The following is a 22,662-nucleotide window of genomic DNA, read 5'->3' as shown; positions in this document are numbered from 1 at the left end:
CAACTAACGCTATAGTTAGGCACCGTACGTTGGCACTGATGAGTGTCATGGTGCAAAAACCTAACTGCGCCAAAGTTGGGCCCTTATGTTTGCCAGACCTTTGCTCAAGTTGGGCATTCCTCGGGCGTGCTACCTGAGAGAGGACAAAGGACAAAAACAAATCTCAACACAGCTAGGAGAAATTAACTGTGTTTGGAGATATGTGTTTGTCCTTTGTTCCCCCTTGTTCGTCTTCTCCAGGGAATATTTTCATAACGGATGTTTTCCTGATTCATGAGATTAGAATAATAATACAACATTAAAATTTTTAATGAACACACCCAAAGAAAGGAGAAAAGTATCCTTCCACTAGCGTAAGGCAGCCGATATACTAATGCCTCTTTAATTGGTGTAATTATCCAAAATGCGTGGCTACAAAAATTCTAATGGCCGTGTCACACTGATGCAACACGACGGCAACAGCAACACAACACGTTGTCCAACATTCGTGCAACTTGTTGCTCCCTTCCCATGCTGTCCGAAAACCCTGTCACATCGTGGCAACACTAGCACAACATGGATGATAACGAAAAAGTTACCTTGGTATGACAGCTTTCCTAAACAAAAACAGAAGCAACTTGTGTTTGACAACGTGTGCTGCTCTGATGACTGGCTGTGCGAATTTCGGGCCGACAACAAGACAACACAGATAGCTTTAAGGGCAGAGCTAGTTTTTTATCAACGTCCTTTTCTTACGAGCTTACTGAAATAAATGCTTGAAAAACGTTATCCAACAATAATTAAGGCTGTCGTGCAGCTAAAATAGTTTTATGAATGTTTTTACTGCATAATTATGGCAACTGCTTGTCGAAATGGTCACAGCGGCGGTCGTGAACGTTCAGACTGGTGTTGAAATTGGAACTACCGAGAGAACCACCTAACATTACTGCTAGTGAAATAAAATGGCCTGCCTGCTAATAAAGTATAATTAAATTAACGCAAAAAAATGGTTAAAAATAAAAGCATTAAAACGACCGCTATGATAATGAGTTCGTTTACACTAAGCAACCGACGGACGTACTAGGACTCTAAAAAGAGAGATTATTTGTCAAGTTTAATGATTATTTGTCACGTTTAAAGTCGATATAATGGCCGCAATTTGTTTATTTCGAGAATAACAGCACAACCACAATACTATGTATTGTCGTTGTGAACTTGCAGCCTCGTTGCTTCTCCAATGACAGGTTAGCTGCAAGTTTCTTTCAACTATTGCTGACAGCTTAAGGAACATAGTGCGCCTATTATGTTAACGCTTGTCGTCATTCGTTTCGTGGATTCAGCTACCCTTTAAGTGAACTACGATTTAAGTAACTACGATTTGAAGTAACATCCCCGTATACTGGCAAACGATACATTCAAAATTAGGGTGAAATAATAGCATAGGAATTATCACGGGTCAAAAGAAGAATAAAAGTTCGACGATACCAGTGCCTAAGAAAGTTCAAGCAAATACTTACTTCAAAACAAATTGCATCTGCACCTCGCTGCAATTCGAAAACGCGAAAGGCGGTCCAACAGGCCTTCGAGGTTTCATAATGTATTTCTCTGGTAACTTGCAGGCAACAGCACCAGGATGATTCGGCGGATACCTGAAGGGACCGCTTCCATCGTGCGCGCTCCCGAGCCTGCGAAGATAATGTTCATGCTAAGAAAACCATCTAATGCTCAACACTATAATCAGGGACAGATTAAGAAATGCAAAGCAAGTCTTATTATGGTCACGCTTCTTATCGGCGCTTATCGCATTGTCCGTAGCGACGATAAAAGTAATGGGATTCAGTAAGGGTGACTAAAAAAGCTCTTCCCGGGAGATACGCTGAGCACATGAGTTTATAATGGGAGTGACAAGATACTTACAAATGCCCGATTTCGTGGGCTATAGTGGTGAAACTATAGTAAATAGCAGGTTGTTCCTTAATTATTGCTACATTGACGCCTTTCACGCACACCATTGCTGCAAATGCGATACCTGGAAATAATAATTCATCTGTTGCTTACCAAATACATTCAATGCCGTTTTTTTCAAGCTGTAAGAATACGCTGTGATATGAAAATGCCCTTCCTTGGAAAAGCAGCTATTTAGAATTATGAGACGTCAGCCTTAAAACTTAAAAATTAGCCGAGGCGTGACCGCTTGTGCCAAATTCTCAAATGCCTAGGAAACAAGTCGTATCTAGAAGTCGTGCGATGTGATTACAAGGAAAATTTGTTTTCAGAAAGATACAAGCCAAGCAAACATGCAAACAAACATCTACATTTATTTTTTTAGCGCAAAGCTAAATTACGAATAACTAAACGCTCAGTCTTCGGCCAAATGTAGCGCTCGGTGCTCGAACCTGATGCTAAAGTTTTAGAACTTTAGCATCAGGTTATTCTGAAAGATTATGAACAGTTTTAGGAAATTCACAATAGGACGAGAGCAGTCGACGAAGTCCAGCAACACACGAAAATGAGTGACGTCGGCTACCGAAAACAGGACCCATCTTGCAAGTGTAAAATTTAAAAAAAATTGCTTCTAACTTTTGAATCGGCAAACAGTGACTTTTAAAACTTTCGCATCAGGTTGTACCGTTAGAGGGCAATAAGTGTTGCGCAACGCGTAGGCCGTCTTGTCATGAAAATCACAATTTTTTTGCGAACACACGTACACATGCGGCCTTAAAGTTTTACGTAGAATGAAAATGTACAGTCATAATTTGTAGTGTATTTTCCCGTTTGGTATTTTACAAAACTCACCACGAATATAAGGGAAATGTCCAAGAGATATTTGTTGAATGTGATTTTTATGTCCATCATCTGACGAAAACCCTTCTTGTCAAATTTTATTTGTGAATTAAGTAGCCAAAACTTATTTAAAAACATTTTGAACTTGACTTTCTCGAACTGCTTCATATCAAGCGATGTTCATTTTATGCAGCAAAGGCCATCTTCTGTAAAAACGGCTACCAACTTCCAAATCCCACTGAGTAATTCGTGTTACTAACTAGCAGAAACGGCGTATATCATTCTTTATTTGTTAGACATCTCTCAGAAATAACTGGTTAAACTCCGATTTTCACAAGATTCAGCATAAATGTGTGGTCCGCAGCATCGTCTGACCCCGCTCTCTTACCGTCAACAGCACGATATAAATTTTTATTCTCCTCGTTACGGATACCTAAGGGGCGCCTGAAATGCAAATATGAAAATACTAATTATGCGTATTCCTGCTGATATGAACATTAATCACGTGAAAAAATAAATGTACATATAGCTTGTGCTTTTTAGGCTTTACATGTCTTTTTTTAGAAAAGCCGGAAAGGCTACACTTTTGCAGTCTCGGCAGGTGAGTTACACAGCGATGGGGACGTAACAGAGCAGCTCCCACGATAAGTAAGATTATTAACTAAAACTTCTCAATGAACGTTCAGGTTTGTAAGAAAAAACATATCATTCTAATCAAGAAGCACTAAGTTACTCGATTTTAGAAAATTTTGGAACATGTAGGAAGGGTTATGGCGCGCTGACGTTACCACCCGTAAAATCGATGCAAGGTTCTCGGATGAGAATATAATTGTCTGCGTTTACCCGTCACCAGCCCTGCCAATCTAAAAAACAAGATTTTGAACGTAACATTTTCCCGCGGCCCTTACCACGCCTTTCTCTAGGCTATCGCTTTGAACCAAACGTAGAGTAAGAGAAAAAGATTGTGCATCGAGAAAAGCATAAGCTTCTTTTGTATTTAGAACATTAAGATACCGGAAGAAATATTAAATATCCGCTAAACACATTTACTATACATATACAATCGACAAAATTGAAGACTACTTAACCTTTGCAAGAGAAATATTGTTTCCAGGAAATTCTTTCTTAATGTCCGCTGACAGAAAATTTTAAAACCGAAACTGCGATGATTGCGACAGCCTAATACTGACAATATGAGATCACTAAGGTTCGCATAAATAAAGGGCTTTGATATTATCGGAAATAATACTTGAATAACTTGTAGCATGCAGCGCGTATTAACCGAAATTATGCACCTCTTCCCCTCGTTTTGAGGGGCAACAAAACTTTTTTACACGTCTCTTGTCACCTTGCCGCAAAGTCCATTCAAGCGGCACATAAAAAAGAGAGCATGTTACAATTTTGGATTGATATGCTATTCACACAAGCTTGCTGGCACGAGTCCGACAGAAGTACGAGGGTAGCAAAAGTGGAGATGCAGGCGAGTTTGTTCATCACTAGGTAAGGTAAATACAGCGCAGAGAAGACCGGTGGCTTCGCTGCGTTTCCATAGGAGCTTAGCCTTTTTCTTTCTTTACTTTTTCCTCAGGTAGGTTCGCTATTCGCAAATATTACAAACAGAAATGCACCATCAGTGGGCAACGCTGCACAAAATTGTAGCGCGATCGGTTCAGAAACCGAATTTTGCGGTCGATTTAAAGAGCCTAGCCTCTCCTTGAATCCCCCTGTAGTAATACCCCTCTGGCCTCCTGCATGGTTTTGCCACTTGCCTGCCTAAATCCGGAATAGAAGATCATGTGGCCACTTGTTCCGGCTACGAGTAGAGGGAGCAACTGTGCTCGTTTCCGTAAAAAAAAAAAAATTCTACGACTGCTTTTGTGTTGAAATAAAAGCTAATGTGTGTTTTGGGGAGTTATGGAAGTCAAATATTTGATCTAAGGAGTGCGTAATTTATTGCAATCCCGAAAATTACGACCGCCTTAATCTGTCACATATCCTTCGGGAGCATTGAATCGCCATAAGGAACTAGGATATGCTATCTCTGCCTCAACCGCACAACTAGACCTCAGGAATTACGTGATCTTGCTTACCCAACTAGCATCAGGTAGAAATCAGCAGGCCTTTTGAACGTGGTGTTTGCGGTGAATTGTCCAAAGGCTTCTAGTGACTCAGACGGTGAGACTAAAGTATCTTCTTCCACAATGAAATACTCATCTTCTTTCGTCTGTAAACATAAAGAATTAGACAAAAATATTCATATTATATTACTTTCTCAATCACATATTAGACCGCCATTGAAAAGGGCGCTTGGTTATCATCGAAAAGTAGTACTTTCAAGATGCAATGATGTTTCAAGGTCCAATGCTTATAAAATTTGAGTGTACTACGTAAAATAAGCTAAATAAAACATACAGGCCTTTGCGAAAACGAATTAGAATGGAGCTAGTTTTGTTTTGACAGCGCCATCTGTCACGACGAAAATTAAAATTGTGCAAAATTGAAATAGAAAACGGAAGGTTACTTCGAAATAAAACCGACGGCTTCGACTGCGCGAACAGAAGCGATTTCGTAACTTTCATTTAGACCGATAAATCCTCAATTGCTCTTGATTGACACAATCACTTTGAGACATATGTCTTCGTTTTCTTATTTATATAGAAGGTGTTACGTAATCGCGACATAAAAATACTGCAAGGTGATGGCGGAAATAAGTTGTTTCTTTGTTACCCTCACCGAACATTGGAACCCTTCTTCGCAACACAGACCGACCCTCCTTTCTTACCATGTTCGGGGCACCAACATACCATCAGATATAAGATATGTGTGCAGGCACGCACTAGCACCGCCCCCTCCCCCTCGCCTCCCTCCTTTAAGGCTTGTTCGAAACCATTTCTCTGTATTCGATTAGAGGGATACCATCTGTTTGCGACAAACGTATCTTGGTTTTATTTCTCACACATCACACACTGGTACAACGAATCGACTGCAACTTTTTTCACACACCTATTTCTGCTGCTAAAGCTCTCAGCAATGCCTATACTTCAAAAGAAGCTTTAGCATAGTTCAAAAATTAAAAAAAAGCAAAATCACGCCACTGTGAAAACGTACTTCAATCTTCCGGCCTCGCGCACGTACGGCACCCCGGTTTCCAATTGAAGCAAGACGACACTTGTTTGGGCCTCGTCTCTCTCGATTAAATCTTTGAACGCGAAGGGGTTCGGGTGCGATCTTCCAGACATGGATTTAATTTTTCGATGCTATGCTTCCATATGGTGGATGGTTCTGGTCATCTATTTTCGTGATGGTTCCGGCGTTACAGTTTATTTATTTATTTATTTATTCATTCCCTCAGGGCCCGAAGGCATTATAGAGGAGAGTGGACACACACATCTAATTGCAGACAAAGACAATCAGTAATTAGGCGGGTAAGCATAAAAATCCAAAAACAGAACATTGTTAAAACAAAACACTGTCAACCAAAATCCAAAAAAATATTCGCAAAGTGCAGCTTTGAATCCGGAATTTTCGGCTACGCTGGCAACAGGTGCAGGAAGGCGATTCCAGTCCAGTGATGTCATGGGTATGAAAGACTGATGAAATCTTGAGGTGCGACACTGAGGGATGCCAACTTTATTTTGATGGTCGAAACGTGATGAGACGTATGATGGTTGTGTTAACAGATGCTGACGAAGATTTGCATTGTGGTGGTAAATTTTATGAAATAAACATAGACGAGATATTTTTCTACGTAGGGGGAGGTCAGACAAGTTTAGGGTAGTTTTCATTGCTGTTACGCTAGATGTGCGATGATAGTTATGCAGTATGAAACGAACAGAACGGTTTTGAGCAGCTTCTAATGATAATGCAAGCGTTATACCGGGGTCCCAGATAGCGGAAGAATACTCAAGTTTGCTGCGGACCAATGATTTGTAAAGAAGTAGTTTTAAGGACAGTGGGGCAAGAGAGAAAGTCCTTTGTAGAAAGCCCAACATGCGGTTAGCGTTTTTAATTATATACTCAATATGAATGTTCCATGAGAGGTTGTTAGTGATATGAACACCATGATATTTAAATGAGGACACGGATTCCAGCTCAACAGTTCTTATATGGTACGAGGGACAGGTGTTATTTTGACGTGATACTCTCATGGATTTGCACCTGTTAATATTGAGTTCCGTTTGCCATTTATCGCACCAACGAGAAATGCTGTCAAGGTCAGACTGGAGTGCAAGAACGGCAAAATCGTTAGTTACTTCAGAATAGATGACACAATCGTCTGCGAAGAGACCAACTGAGGATGAGATATGCGAAGGAAGGTCATTGATATATATTAAAAACAAAAGAGGGCCGAGTACTGAACCCTGGGGGACACCAGAAGTCACAGGAGAGGGGTGCGAGTTTATGCCATTAACATGAACAAATTGAGAACGGTTAGTTAAAAAGGCGTTGATCCAAGTCAACACATGAGAGTCAATGTTCAGTTTACTAAGTTTATACAAAAGGGGCCTATGTTAAACCTTGTCAAATGCCTTAGAGAGATCTAAAAAAATGCAGTCAACCTGAGATGAACGATCGAGGCAAGCGTGAAGGTTATGCGTAAGTGTTAATAGCTGAGTTTCGCATGAGAACAGTTTTCTAAAGCCATGTTGAGCAGGAGAAAAGAATGTATGGGAATTAAGTTGGAAAATGCCCTCATCCAAGTCGCATGAAAGTAATCAAGTAATGCAATAAGCTCCGGAATACTGAGCAATATACGCCCCGACGCAGAAACGCCCAGGGGCGAGGGATGTCAGAAGGCGAAACAAAGGAAAATGCCACGAGCTTAGGAATGAGCCACCTTAGCTGGCCGTTTCTTGAATATGCGCTTTTGTCCCCAGCCCCCTGAACGAAGGCCCAGACGTTTTGCGCAGAAATGAAAGTGGAACCCGCGATGAGCATCTTGGGGAAACACGACACGCAGACCACAAAAAAGCGCCTGCTTAAAATTCGTCATGAAACGTTCAGGGGTCCATGAAGTAATCCCAGCAGATGTAAATGTAATTATCGCCCTTCAAACGCACGGCCATAAATTTGTAGCTAGCCGACCCGAGAACAAAAAGCAAACTGCTGCGCTAGGCACTCCGTCAGTTACAACATGCAGAGTTAAAAGTTGGTCACACATGTAAGGTACAACAAAAAAAGTCCCGTCCGCAAAAAAATAATTTGAACTGACGACAGCCGTTGCATGCCATCTCGTGTTGCGAAGGCCACTATTCAAGACGAGGGTCTCTGCGGTCGTCGACGATGAAGTAGGGCTTCGCTATATTTGTGTTTTTGTGGGCGCAGTTGTCTTGCGGAGTGTCGGCTGATAAAGGAACCGGTGGCTGCGATGAGCGCCTTTCTCGATACATCGAATCCTTCATGCTGGCAATCGTGGGCATATCTGCTGCTTCTTCATCTGGCACCTAAAATAAATTTAGTGTTTTCGTTTAGCAAACTTTGCATGATACTTAGTAGGCGTTATAGATATAATAATTTGGAAGGAAACTGCAGAGCAGGTTTGGAGAAGTTCCTCGTTAAACAACCTTGGCAGGGGCGTGTTCGGTTGGGTGCTGCTGATGTTTTCAGCGCCAAGCGCAGCTGGTCCCTCACAAGCCTCGGCTCGTCTGCTGCATGGTTATTTGTCGCCTATAAGTAAAAGGGGCGTAAATGTGCAATGGCATGTTAACGGCCCTTAAGCATATACCTGGCGGCGCTAATAAGAGTAAGTAAGAAACGATTCAAATAACAGTGGTTTCTATCATGCATAAACAGACCGTTAAAGACAAATCGGATAGAGAAACTTACGGGATCTGCTTTTCACGTTGTCTTCTTCAGTCAAAATCGAAGCCCCGCACCTTGATGAATTGTAACGGCAACGAGACGAAACCATTCCGTTTGCTTTCTGTCGCTGTTTGTGACATATGTAACCTTCAAGATAAAGGCGATTTTCTTCTCCTTGTTTCCTTTCTACAAACCCGGACATAGCCCCTTACTGATGTCTCACTGTTGATTGGGTCGTGTTCTATTTCGGAGTGCAACGTTATTTTTTTTAGTGTGAGGGGGACATAGAGTTCCGTGTTTTGACACAAAGACTGTTCGGCGTTTTATGACTCAGCGCCAGTGTTGGGGTAACGCGTTACAAGTAACGACGTTACCGGTAACGCGTTTTTTATTTTTGGTAACGCGTAACGTACTTGTTACTTTTTTTTAAAACAGTAACGGGTAATGTATTAACGTTACGCAGTTCGAGTAACGGGTGACAGCCCTTACCAAAAATTGTTCTGCTTTTCTGTTGAAAAGCTGTTGAAAAAACTCAATAGAGGATATAGAATGTCAACAACTTTTCTGTTTACTTTCTTTTGAATATTGGCCCACTTTTCTAATGAAAGGCCACTTTTCTAATGCACTGAATACCTGAATCACTGACCCATTGACCGCCCCAGAGCCTTATGCCTTATAGTACGGCGGAAGGCCCCATGCTTTCCGTCGTGCTTTGACTTCACGCGCGCGCTCGAGGTGCGCGAACCCCGAAGCGTTGTCAAGGGTAGTAGGCTCGCGCTGGACACGGGACAACTGAAGCTGCTTCCCGTTCTCACCTTGTCAGAGACTATTGAAAATTTAGCAACTTTTCACATCCAGTCGAGGTGTACAATGTTCAATGAGAAGTCAACAGAAAGTCTGTATCTTTTCAAACGACACTGGCTAAAGAGAGTCAACAGAAAATTTTCAACGCTAAGTAAACAGAACGCCTGCAGTCATTTTGATAAAACTGTCAACAGAATGTCAGCAAAAAAAAAATCAAAATAAAGTTAATAGGAAGTCAACCGCTTTTCTTTTGACTCAGGCTGAAGAAACTCATCAGAAAAGTTTCAACACAAAGTCAACAAACTTTCTGTTGACCATGTCAGCAGAAAGTCAAAGTCAAAAGGAAGTAATCAGAGTCAACAAGAAGTCAACACGTTTTCAATAAAAATTCAAAAATCATTTTTATAGGGGGATTTACGTCGCTGGTTACTTTTATTTCATAGAACTTAAATCAAAATTATACAAATTATTTTTCGTGCTTCTAGGCGCCAAGCTAAGTGATCTTTTGTTTTCTTTGCGTTTTACTTTGCATTTTTTGTGAGTGTTTGGGTCAAGCCTTAAGAAAGCAAAGTAATAATGTTAAGTGGCTGCATAGACATGATGTTTCTGGAAATATGGCGATTAAGTATACGTTTAACGTGAAAACATCAAACATATCAATTCGTAACTAAAAAAGTAACGCAAAAATAATGTGCGTTACTTTATATCGGTAGCTGTAACGCGTTCCTTTTATTTTCAAGCAATTGAATTTAATTGGCTTTATGTAGGCACTGGGCCTACAGTAACAGGGCAAAAGGCAGATGAGCTCTGCCTGACTTGAGCCTATCACCCGTTTACAATGGTCAGCAGGCGAAAACAAAAACAATTATCATTAAAGATAACATGGAGATACAATAGCCCATCAGCAACAATCAACACAGCATGTTTTGTACAGGGCTTATACTATCGTTAGTGCACTTGATACTTTGGAAATAAATGAGACAGGTAATACAACTCATACACAATGAAAATATAATCTAAAAGTATGTACTCGACATGATATGAGAGAAGGTACCATTATAGACTAATTTTAAAGCTGTGTTTTGTTCCACAATCTGAGATTATTTTCCTAACGGATAGATGTTTATTTAAGAAATCAGGTATGAAGTATGATAATTGCTGATGTCCATAATTCGTCCTAGACCAAGGTCTTCTATAATTGCCGTGTCGGAGATCGTACTGTGTATTACTAGGAAGAAGTGCGTAAAAAAACGGGTGGGGTCACTAATTATTTCGACTGGTAAGAAAACTGTGTTTAAAATATGAAAGCCGCTTACACTCTAAGAAACGCCGGTACGTCTACTTTCCCGCAGAACACTCGGAGATCCAATCACCGCAACTTGCGGAGGCAGCTCAGCGAATGACGATGCCGAAACATATTTTTACACAACGCAGCCTGAGTTGTGACATTAATCAATACAAAACATCAGGCTTGCATTGCTTAATGTCACAACTGAGACTGCTTTTTTGTCTAAACATATGTATGGGTATCATCATTCGCTGAGCTGGCTCTGTAAGGTGCGCTTAATGGATCTCCGAGTGTTGTGCGGGAAAGTAGACTCACAGAATTTTTTAGAGTGTGCAACTCCCTGTAAAACCGAATTAGAGCGCAGCTCTCGAGGAGGAGGAGGGAAGGGTACTGAGGGAAGCGAATAGCCCTTCATCCTCCTCATCTCCTCACCCTACCTGATACTTCTCATGGTTACACCGATGGCGCCGGCGACGCCGACGCCATCGGCGTAACGGTGAGGTCACGTGACCCTTACGACTTCACGGGGGTCATGTTATCTCACAAGGGTGACGTGACGTCGCCGGGGCCACGTGAACTCACTGGAGTCACGTGACCTCATGGGGATCACGTGACTTCGCGGGGTCACCTAACCTCATGGGGGTCACGTCACGTCACAAAGGTCACGTGACGTCCCTGGGGTCACGTGACCTCACGTGTGTCACGTGACCTTACGGCTACGCCGATGGCGACGCCGACGCCGCTCAAGCCTGAAACGGGAGCCTAAGATCTGCGCTCCAAAAAAAGGGTGCTGTGTGGTCAGTATGCTGAAGGTTTTTTGTACTACGTATAGCTTTTGTTTTCGCAAAAGAAACAATTTATAAATATTATTTTATTGTTATTCAACCGCAAACTAATAAATAATAATGGAGATGAAAGTAACTAAAGTATAGTACAACTGACGTTTTAACCAGCATGGAACCAGCAATCTAATTTTGTATAAAATACCAATAAATGTCAAGATGCTTGCATGCTTTTTATTAACACGAGCTGTGTCCGGCATAAATTTCTTCTGACAATTTGTAAACGCTTACACGCTCGATCACACAGTCATAAAAAATTTTAAATAATTCTCAATCGTCAGGTTTACCTCATGGCTTAAAAATATCATATTTTGTTTTCGTAACATTTAACTGAAGTTGATTAGAATCAAGCCAGTCCAATAACTCGTTGAGCCACGTGTTAGCAATAACTTCTAGATGACGTAAAAAAGGACCAGAAAAAGATAAGCTTGTATCGTCGGAGTACAAAACTATTTTAGGAGTGCTTAGGATAGATACAGTATCATTAACATAAATATTAGAAAAAATCAGAGGACCTAATATAAGCCCCTATGGAACCCCATGCGAAATTTGCTCTGGCTTGGACCGGTAACCATTAAAACACGTATATTGTGACCGTCAAGATAAGTAACTACGTCCCAAATCTAAAGCAACACCTCGAATTCTAGAAAAAACGGTAGTTTATAAAACAATATATCATGTTTAATGAGATCAAATGCTTTTCTGTCGTCTAAAATATTCCAGTGGTAAATAGTTTATTTTGAAAATGTTGATTGATTTTTCTTTGATACTAAGTAGCGCCATTTCTGTTGACTTTTTTTTTTTCTTGAAAACCGTATTGCTGTATTACAAGGACATCTCTTTCATTCAACAATTTGCATAAGCCTTTTTTATCAGATGTTCTGATACATTTAAAAATAAGGGAAGTACGGATATGGGCCAATAGTTATTAATGTTGCCAAAAGAACCTAGGCTTTGTGCCATGCCATGGGGAAAAGTATTAAGGCTCGTTCACACTCTTGCAGCCGAGCAAGACCAAGAGAGACAAGGCCGGTTTTTAATCCTCTTGCGACTTCTTAGGAGCAGCTCCACTGCGGCGGGGCTGGTCCAAAGACACCGCAAAAGGCTAAAAAACCGGTCTGGTCTCTCTCGGCCGTGCTCGGTCGCATATATGTGAACGGCGCTCTAGTTGCTAATGGAATGTTACATATATGCTGTAGAGGAGAACACAAAAGATGCGCGACCGCTATGATTGGTATGGCCTTGATATCATCTGCTGTAATGAGTAACGTATTTCGTTACTTTTTTTCGGTAACGCCTAAATACTGCTGCAGCGCCCACGATGCATCTCAGAAAAATGAAGAATGGGATTCCGGGTCCCGATTTTTGCTCGACCTCTGCTATTTCCCCTCTGAATTTACGGGGATATTACTTCACATGACTTAATGTCACGTGACTATAGAACAATGTTGTTTCTCCGCTAAATATGGCGGAAAAAGTGATGTCATGTGACTTGGTCACGTGACCAAAACGAAATTTTAATTTGCCAGTTAGATTTAGCAGGAAAATTGACGCCACGTGACCTCAGCCCCAATTCGGTTTCTCCGCTAAATTTAGAAGAAGAAATGACGTCCCGTAACTTTGTGACACGTGACCAACGCACGAATTCAGGAAAGAAGTTGTCTAAGTAGAAACGGTAAATCACTTGCGGACATTTTTATCTATTTTACTGCCATGTCCCTTGTCATTTTATACAAATTGCTAAACCTGGGTAGTTTCTATAGTAACTAATATTATTTACATTATTTACCTATTATATAAATCACAATACTGAACATATTTTTTTCATCCGGTACAATTGTGGAAACCTGCTCTGCAGCACTATTATATCAAAAACACAACATTGCATCAAGCTGAGCAATTCAATATTCTTGCAACCCAGAAAACATGAGCGTTAACAGCATGGTGGATAATAAAAGTCTGGACGATTTAAATCGTGATTTGTGTCATAATTTCAAAAGTGCTTTAAATCATACCTGCTTCACTACAAAATTTTGAATAAAAACATTTCCACAAAAATAATACTAAAATAGTTTTTTTTAAGTTACTACTTTCTATCATGCATTGTATATTACTTGTTTTCTTTTTTAATCAAGGAATCGCTAATCAAAACAAAAAATCTCATAACGCACTGAAATCAAAAATAAAGTTGTGCCTGACCAAATCGAACCACACAATATTAAGCTGTTTATTTTTTCTAATAGAAAGTCAAAGTTTACTAAAAAAACAGTCCCTTAAACTGCAAATTTACAGTAATACATCTAGTTATCAAATGCACTCTTTTATAGCTCTACTAATGTAAAATACATTAATCTGGTATAACGCAAAAAATCTTATTTAAATCATAGGCATGCAATAATTTGTAGTTAAACGAAAAGTTATTGTTTTTCGCTCCCTGGAATCCCCTAGGCAAAGCGCAATCTGATCAAACGGTTTCAAATAAAAAAAGTCGAAAAATATGACAAAAATTTTGTTTTCTTCTAAAACTTTTCAGTGCACAATTGTGTTGCACTCTTGTCGGCAATAGCAAGACTTTCAAATTTAAAGATACCAATGTGTGGAGGTTGGACAATGAATACGCACTTTAAACCGGAATATTCCAACAAGCTGGAGGTTTATTCGGGGCTTGCGAACCGTCTTGAAGATTGCATTCACCTTCGTGGAAGAAATAAGGCATTCGAACGGGTGTCAGTAATCGGAGCACGAAAGCCTGAATAAGCACTTTTTGTTTGGTCAATGAAAACTGACATTACTATATTATTTCTGAACAAGAACAAATGTAAACCATACGCACGATGTTCATCAGCCTTATGATGTATCGAGCCTGTATTAATTTGCTTTCCTGGAGGGTCTTGTGAATTACACTGTCAATCATGACGTACATTTCAGGTCGCCACACGGTGGGTGGCTCTGCAGCGTCATCTAGAAGGTTTCAAATCATGGCACGCCCTCAGTGCTTCGCAAGTTTAGAATGAACTGTGTAATCATTTTTTTTTAAATATGCACGCTGCCAGATAAGTTGATCTTGTTTTCTGGGCAAGATAGTGAAACAGTCTCTCCAAATAAAAGTTTTCAAATTCATTATATTATCAAAGTGCGGTCTCGAATTGTAGTTACTCGCGCAGCACGTGCTGACGTCTACCGAATTATTTAAAAGCAAAATCCTCATGCAGAAAAATTAGGGTTTCTACTGTGTACAGAAAATTGCATCATGGTGATAAAATGGCCAGTATGTGTGCCGCGCATGTAACTAGATTTGCAGGCTGCTTCTTGGTTATTGTAGAATTGGTTGAGAGGACTGCTGAGAAAAGTTAATTTTTTTTAAAAACAATATAAGCTTACTTTTTGGCAGTAGACTTTCATCAGAACGTTCTTCAACGGGAACTGTAAACATCATAGTGATACTGAATGTGAAATGTAATCAAATTCAAAGGTTATATCTTTTTAAAGGCGTTCTTCTTCAGCAAAATTATAGAGGAACACTTCGTGTTTTGCTGTCACTTAGTTTTTGTTTGTATTTTTCTGTTTTGCTGCCCCGTTTTTGCGGTTTTTAGTCGTTAAGATATCTTCAAGATAATTTTCTCAAATTGTTAAAATATCCGATATCAGTGCATATGTGTTTATCAAAATACCATCACCTCAAAACTGAACCATGCCGAAATAAAGTAGATAACTCTTTTTGCTTGAAAGAAAAGACGACGAAGTGATATTTTTGCATGTGTTACCTAAAAAGCAACCATAATTAAATAAAAATATGAGACGTTATAATTGTCAGTATATTCCGCTCAGGCTGGAAACGGGCCCCTTAGAGCTGCTCTCTAAAAATACTGAGGGGCCGTCGCCTTTTCAAGAACTTCTCCTTTTCTCTTTCCAATGATAATCAATTAATGCGCTCATTTCGCCACGCTTTAAACATAATGTGTTGATAGAGAGAAAACGGGAGGTGAATTAATTCATCGAGAGAATAAATGGCAAATAACTGAGAGCATACCAGTATTGACACTGCACGTGAAGCGAAAGCTGAAGGAAGGAATTCGGTCGTACGTTTAAAATTTCTAATCATTTTGGCTTCAGGAAATCTAGCCTTTAATGATTGAATTTTCAACAAATATCTAGTGTATAGTGTTTGATTCTGTCACTTACTTCCCAAGTGGATCGCCTTTTCAGGCGGCGGTAGCGGATATATTCTGTGAGGGACTCGGCCGGATTTTTCATGTATTCTCAATGGCTCAATTCCATGTGTAAAGTTTAGGTATCCTTCCTGTTAAAAAAGTGAAAGATTTCTGAATATTGCAAGCATAGCCCGTTGCAGACCGTTTGTGAATTGCTAAACAAACTTTTTATCCTTATTAAAAATTCAATTGAATTGGAAGCAATTTATGGAGAAAGTATTCTAAATATATATTTTAAAGTTCTCATAAATAATGTTCTTTAGACGCTGTGGCGATGTGAACTTCCAATATGCTTAATACACGTTCATTTTTATGAAACTTAAAAAGCACTCCAGGTTTATTAAATGTTCGCGAAAATCTATGCAGTTAGCAAATACAGGATTTATAAATAACGATTGCATAACCTCCTCTACATTTGTATAATCGTATTTATTGTTCCTATAAGAATATATACTTTAAAAAATGTGTATATACCATTTCAATTCCCACGTCTGTTTCAGTAATTGTAAAGGATGCCTTGTGTTCCGAATTTTCATAAACACTATTACGTATGTCTGTAGTATCCATCTGAAAGAACATATTATGAGTAAAATAACTGCGAAGGAATATTCATATTAGTAGCAGCTGAAATGCTAAACACTTATATTTATAGCCAAGCTATCTATTGCTAGGGTTTCGTGGATTGTTTGTGTACGTCAACAAAAACTCAGACCCTCAATTTTGGCACACTCGCTTCATTTTATGCAAAAGCTTATGTCTCATCACTTGGATATGCATTTTCAGTAGATTAGTTATCAATAGCCTCTATTTTCAAGATCAGTAGACTCCCACGTAGATAATAAAGGTTTTTCAAATATTTGGGGCTGCGCTATTCGTGTCAGCTATGTGTACTCTCGCACCGTTATCTCCTTGTAGACGCTCCAAGCGCTTGCGAGCTCCTGCTCGTCACGACGACCACGTATCGAGACCATAAATCTGGTCGTACCTTTGTTCAAAATTCTTTGACACGCCTGTGTCGTGTGCTAAACAGCTTCGCTGGTCATCCACCTTCTCAGAGTGGAATTGCTCCTGCTTTTTTTTTTGTAAGCTAATGCATTTTACAAAAACACAGTAAATGATAACATTTAATGAATTTCAACGAGACGCAGAACGAATATCGGTGTGAATGGTTGTGTAAATTATCGAGGAAGTAAAAGTTTCTCAAAGAATGCAAAAAAGAAATCGTGGGAGTCGGCACGTCTTTTAAACAAATGTGCGTTTTTTACATTATAATTAGCGGAGACAATTTTAAATGAACGGCATCTTGAAATGTACGAAAACTTCCAAAGGCACTAGCGGGCACATCAAAAAGCTTCTGAGCGAAAAAACAGCTGGAATGTTTATTTTCTAAGTAAATTAAGTGAATTTCAAACAATGAGGCAGATGCATGCTTTCTTGTGAAAGGTAATCTTTTCTTACCAATTCGTGATTCACCTCTCCATACTTAGCCTCGGAAAAATACAGACTGTCCCCTAAAACACTGGATTCTTCCAAGTCTATGACGTAGTCTTTAGAAAGTTGAACAGCGCCTCTTGAGTTGCCGCTTCTGCTTTCAATCAAAACCGGATACACAACACCTGGAACGTAACCGCTCCTGTTATCCGACCGTTCCATACTCGCAACAAACTTCTCGGTACAGAGGAAGAAATTAAACGGTGGTCACAGGTCACGGTGTTTTTGTTATAAATAAATCGTACGTAGATCTCCCAGCAACGTTGCCTTTCACAAACAAAAGACAATTAACTCAACAAAAATAAGAAAACCCTTCTTCAATGACAAGACGTTGGAAACGTAATGCAATAAAAGCACACCACGTAATGCAAGCCTGCACTCATGTGAATAGTTCGAACGGAAGAGATTTAGAAAATACGGGGAAGGGGAGGGGGGCATCTTCCAATCGTGTTTCGTTAACACTATTTATCCTTTCATATGCATTTCTTAATATGCAGCCCATCAGAAGATATGCTACTTCCCTAGACTTCAAAATTCTATTAGAGTGCCATACCACATAGAAGAAAGGGACTGAAGAATCTAGATTACCTTGTTGTCAAATTTTTGTTAATGATGGTTATAACCTTAGTCTTTTGTACCACGCCTACGTTCCTGTTCTTGCGAAAACCTTTTGGCAATCTATCAAACCTTTCGCTCTTCAGCGCTCTAATTGTACGGCTCCATGATGAATGGAACATCGTTTAGGGACGGTCACATCAATTTGGTAACTACGATTGTACAGGTATTCTGAACAAACAGACTCTAAGAAAAGCGCGAAGAGTAATTTTCTCAAAGGCCCAACAACGCCAAAGGATTTCTGGCAGATTGGAACTCGGGAAAACAAAAACATTACGTGATTGTGCATTCCCTGCACGTACAATGCAATTGGCGTTCCAAAATAAAAAGCCACAATTGCATCGTCTCTTTATTTGTAGGTGTAATAGGAGGAACCAAGTGCGTGGTATTTACAAAGACCTGACGTTTGTGAGACGTTGATACTCGAACAACTGCTTCCAGTGTGATGACCCCGGTGTCGCTTTCTACCAATTTATGACGCCCTTTGGCTGGCTGAACTGTGGGGTACGATGCCTTTAGAACTCGTTTGTGACTGGTGCGTTCAGGATCCTATCGCACCCATGCCTTAAAAGTAATCCCGAATTTTTCACAAACGACCTCACAGGAGCCAAAGTGTCACGCTCAAGAATGTCGCAACCGTCGCGCTTAATGCCAGAATACCCGGGCAAAATTAAAATGGAAAGCTCGTACATTTGGCTCGTACAACCACCGCTGCGACACCCCCAGGATCCTGACCAACGGCATAGAACTTATATTACGTCAGAGTGGTTGAGATTACAAGAATTTCGGTCGCAACTTCGATGTCACAGATATAAAAAAAAAACATAGAATCACTAGGTTTGCGTTAACCCAGACGCAATTTTATTTTGCTTGTGTTTTTAAAGACCTTTGGATATAGTACCGGGTGTATCAGGAAGGGGCCAAACGCTTTAAATTGACCGAAAATTTCGTTTTTTTAAACTATCGCTCTACGATGTTCTGCAGCTTTGCACACAGGTGGTGCATTTGTTCTGTAAAATTTGGAAAGAGCGAGCTTGCCTGAGGAAAATGTAAAAAAAAGGCTTAACTCCTATGGAAACGCAGCGAAGTCACCAGTCTTCAAACAATAGGGCACCCTATTGACTGAAGACCGGTGGCTTCGCTTGGTTTCCACAGGAATTAAGACTATTGCTTTCTTTACTTTTTTCCTCAGGTAAGTTCGCTATGGAAAAATATGCGCCGCCTGTGGGCAACGCCGCACAAAATCGTAGAGTGATGGCTTAAGAAACCGAAATTTGCGATAGATTTAAATACCCTGGCCGCTATTTTTGATACCCGATAGAATACCAACGTATTAAAATGTCCGAATCAACGCGTCATGTTATCGGGAGATATAGCGGCATATATTTATAGGACGCCGCTTCTACAATCATTGACAACCTAAGTGAAGTACGTGCTGACTGACGAGCATCTCATTATTTCTTCTCATCCAGTAGCATTGCGGTATTAGAGGATAAGAACACGAAAAAAGCAATCACGAAGCAAGAACCAAGAGTATAAGATCAAGCCACACCCTGCGCGCCTTATATGTCAGCGACTATGAAGGAATTTGTGAATATAATCAATGCAGCGTGTCTACCCCAGCCTATTTAAAGATTTAAACTAAGCCTTTGAAGGCATGGTGCATGCCGTAATACAAATTATTTCTCGTCTGCAATATTGTGTGCGGAATTTCCATGATATTTGTTTATCGTGCCCAAAAGCTCGGAAGTTGAAGCTAGGGAGAAATGTAAAATTCAATTTTGCGTCACTAAGAAAAACGCGATGCGGAAGCGCTTGAGTAAATAGAATGAATACATCACCGGCATGAGCAGTAGCTACGCTGAAAATTATGAGTGAAGCCGAATACATTTTCCGTCATAAAAACATCCTTAAGGGAAAAATTTATATTTGGAAATGAAAGAATGCCTTTGTCAGGAACCTCTTTAAAGGGTGAAAAGGTTAAGCGCCCTTTAACATAATACACGAAATGCGAGATAATGAACACAATAGGCAAAATGACGTATACAGGAAGTTGCATTCAATATGTTAAAGGCAGCTTTTGCATGAGACGATCACTAACTCCGGCAATGGACCTTTTTCAAACGTCAGAGCCATCTCGTGGCAGTCTCAATAGCTCTAATTTCTCCGCACTGATGACGGTGATAGAAGATCAAGATTGTCTACCTTGAAACACTCCCGATTTTGTGAATCAAAGGAGACTTTCAAGGGCCAACTTGTTAGAAAGGATTCTCCGCTTCTCTGTGGTATGCTTTCAAAGGCGTTCGATTCTCCGAGAGTGCAGCAGCTTCGTAGCGCCGCAATTAGAGCGTCGAGTTTGGCTCTGCACGTGGTAGGGAGACTAACATTTGAAAATGGTCTTTCGAAGCGCGTCAAAAACGATACGCCAGCGGTTTGGTTATCGCGGTTGAGACTAAATATGGCTTGCACTTACGACACATCAGCGGCCATTCTGGTGGCCATTGCTGGCTGAGCACGTGGGTTCTGCATCAATGCATGAAAATAAGTATGTAATATGACGTCACATGCCGGCCACACACAAACGCCGCGGCTAACGAGACATGTTATTGTCACGAAACCGGCCCGTCGAAGACGCGGAAGAATACACCAGCGGTTTTCGACAAATGGCTTCCTCTGATATCTCGTCGCTTCGATATCAAAAAGTGCGATTCCATACACTGAATAACAGTCATAGCACGTAAAACCGGGATTAAGCAATCGTGTACTCTCTGAGCGGCATCTGACTTGCTACTAGAGAAAGTCTGAACAGCTCTCAAGGGCTAGCTTTACTCAAGTGATTTCTATTGACATATTCACGACCGAGTTGGCATCTCGCTCGTCACCCACGGGAATGCCCGGGGCTAGGGCCCCACCAGCCAAAGTTCTCATTTTATCTTTCTCGTCTCTGCTACAACGTTCTCAACTTGTAACGTATCCCTCGTTCATGTTCGAAATGTTCTAGACCACAGAGTATGTACGAAAGAAGCTGAATCCGGCAAGATTCGGACATTGGTTCCTTGTCACCGTCACGGGATGCACGCTGTTCTTTTTGCTTTAGTTAGGGGTGCGAGTTCACCTTATTGTACATTTATTTTCAGTTTTTAAATCAACCTACTTTTTTATTCATCATAATACAGTAATGCCCAGGGAAGACACCCGAAACTGTAGGGAGACCAGGAGGTATCCAGGGCTGCCCGTTACATGACGGCACTGTGTTCATTCTTTGTAAGCGGTCGCAGGCGTGTCAAAACGACCATTCCGCCGGTCGTTTTGGATGAGACAACAGGCTACGGGGAGTGACCAACTGTCGTCCCGGCATTCCCCATCGCGCTCGGCTATTGTAATTTCCGGAAAGACCCATCACCCGTCTGTCGATCGCCGTTCCCCTCATGCTTGGCGAAGCAGGAAGTTACGTCTCCCAGAGATCGGCTTCCACTCGGCTCCGGGAAGATCAGCCGATCGAGATCTGGGCGTTCCGAACCCTAAACGAGAGTTTGCGCTGCTCTAAAAGGACGTGCGAAAGACATTGGGGTTAATCTCAAACGACCAGTGGCGATCGCGCTCTCCAAAAAAGTGCATCCCGGAACGCGACAAACGACGAGTGTAATTCGTCATTAATCAAACGCGAATCTCTTAAAAACACCTTGAAGAGACCATGAAGACCACTTTGAAGTTCAGTTTAACGATTCGTTTGAACGCCAAGCGCTTGCGCGTCGCACAAATTAATTGAATAGAACCAGCAACAGTCATACCGGGACCGATGCGAGCGACGCTGAGACTGCGGGAAAATCCAGCTTATGAATGACGTGGACCGTGACATCAATTGAGGCACGTCGGGCAATTGGTCGAAATGAACGGAGTCCGCTTGCCCTTGTTTTTGATCGTAAGTTGTTATAAAATATTTCGTATTTTTTTCTTATTTAGTAACAACGAAACTTTTATATTCTTGACAGAACAAATTATTACAATAAATTAAAATATTATTTCTGTCTGCGGGCACGCGGAGTGAAAAGACTGAATAACGGAGAGCCTTTAAGAAAAAGCAGAAACAATTCTTAAAAGAAAAACGATTTAGAGGAGAATTCTAGAGTATTTTTATCCCGTTAACTTGAATACCACGTTCATTTTCCACGGCGATTCATACTAAACATGAGAAAACCCGAAAATACTCCGACCAGTAGTGAGGTCATACTAGAATCTTTGGGCCGCCAAGCGCGTGTCGCTTGTTTGGGCAGCGCGTGGAATCGGAAGCTTGCCAGGTGTATTTGTCCGCACTGACGTCAGTCGTGACGTCTATCTCTGACCTTTTCGAACACAGCAAGAGTGCACGCGCACAGCTTTGATAGGTGCTGAAGATGCGCTAAGCAGGGATTCCGAAAACTCCTAGTATCGCGCCACGCCCCGTGCACTTTGATATTAACTTTAAAAAAATAATTTCTGCAGCCTCCGTGCGCCATATTGAAAATATATTTTTCTATACTTGTGATCTTGGAGGCCAAATGAAGACGATTTTGGTGTTTTTCCATAAGGCAAGCCGCTACCCAAAACAAAAATAAAATTCTGCAAGAAAAGTTGATCTTGAAAAATGATATATTTGCATCCACTAACATCTATAGGTTTACCGCAGAAAGTTTAATTAGTTTACACTGCATAGTTAACTTTTTATACATTATTTTTGTCCAGCGAAGCTAAAGAAAAGGTAGGGTTTGCAGCAATTTGAACACACTTTTCTCCGTTCCGCTTTTTGCTAGAAATTCCATTTTAGTCAGTCTATCGTTTGATAACGGCAATAAAGGGACGGCTCGTT

General features: G+C 40.7%; 1 protein-coding gene across 1 annotated transcript in view; it reads right to left on the bottom strand.

The window, feature by feature from the left end:
* The window catches only part of LOC120841422 (venom metalloproteinase antarease-like TtrivMP_A), a 28,903-nt gene extending 9,179 nt beyond the window's left edge, over positions 1-19,724 (bottom strand). Inside the window, exons 1-11 of the mRNA XM_040212313.2 lie at positions 19,658-19,724; positions 17,169-17,326; positions 16,185-16,277; positions 15,682-15,799; positions 14,881-14,922; positions 14,333-14,460; positions 14,122-14,193; positions 4,854-4,987; positions 3,152-3,207; positions 1,897-2,008; positions 1,497-1,664 (exon numbers count right to left, since the gene is read on the bottom strand). Of these exons, the coding sequence (XP_040068247.2) occupies positions 1,497-1,664; positions 1,897-2,008; positions 3,152-3,207; positions 4,854-4,987; positions 14,122-14,193; positions 14,333-14,460; positions 14,881-14,922; positions 15,682-15,799; positions 16,185-16,277; positions 17,169-17,326; positions 19,658-19,706 (1,130 nt within the window). The 5' untranslated portion in view covers positions 19,707-19,724. The remainder of the gene's footprint in view (positions 1-1,496; positions 1,665-1,896; positions 2,009-3,151; positions 3,208-4,853; positions 4,988-14,121; positions 14,194-14,332; positions 14,461-14,880; positions 14,923-15,681; positions 15,800-16,184; positions 16,278-17,168; positions 17,327-19,657) is intronic.
* Positions 19,725-22,662: the final 2,938 nt, after the last annotated feature.

The sequence above is a fragment of the Ixodes scapularis genome, unplaced genomic scaffold (assembly GCF_016920785.2).
Source record: "Ixodes scapularis isolate PalLabHiFi unplaced genomic scaffold, ASM1692078v2 PGA_scaffold6__148_contigs__length_123643588, whole genome shotgun sequence".
In the NCBI taxonomy this organism is placed as follows: Eukaryota; Metazoa; Arthropoda; class Arachnida; order Ixodida; family Ixodidae; genus Ixodes; species Ixodes scapularis.
Note: the sequence above shows the minus strand (reverse complement) of the source record. Positions and strands in the feature narration are given on the sequence as shown.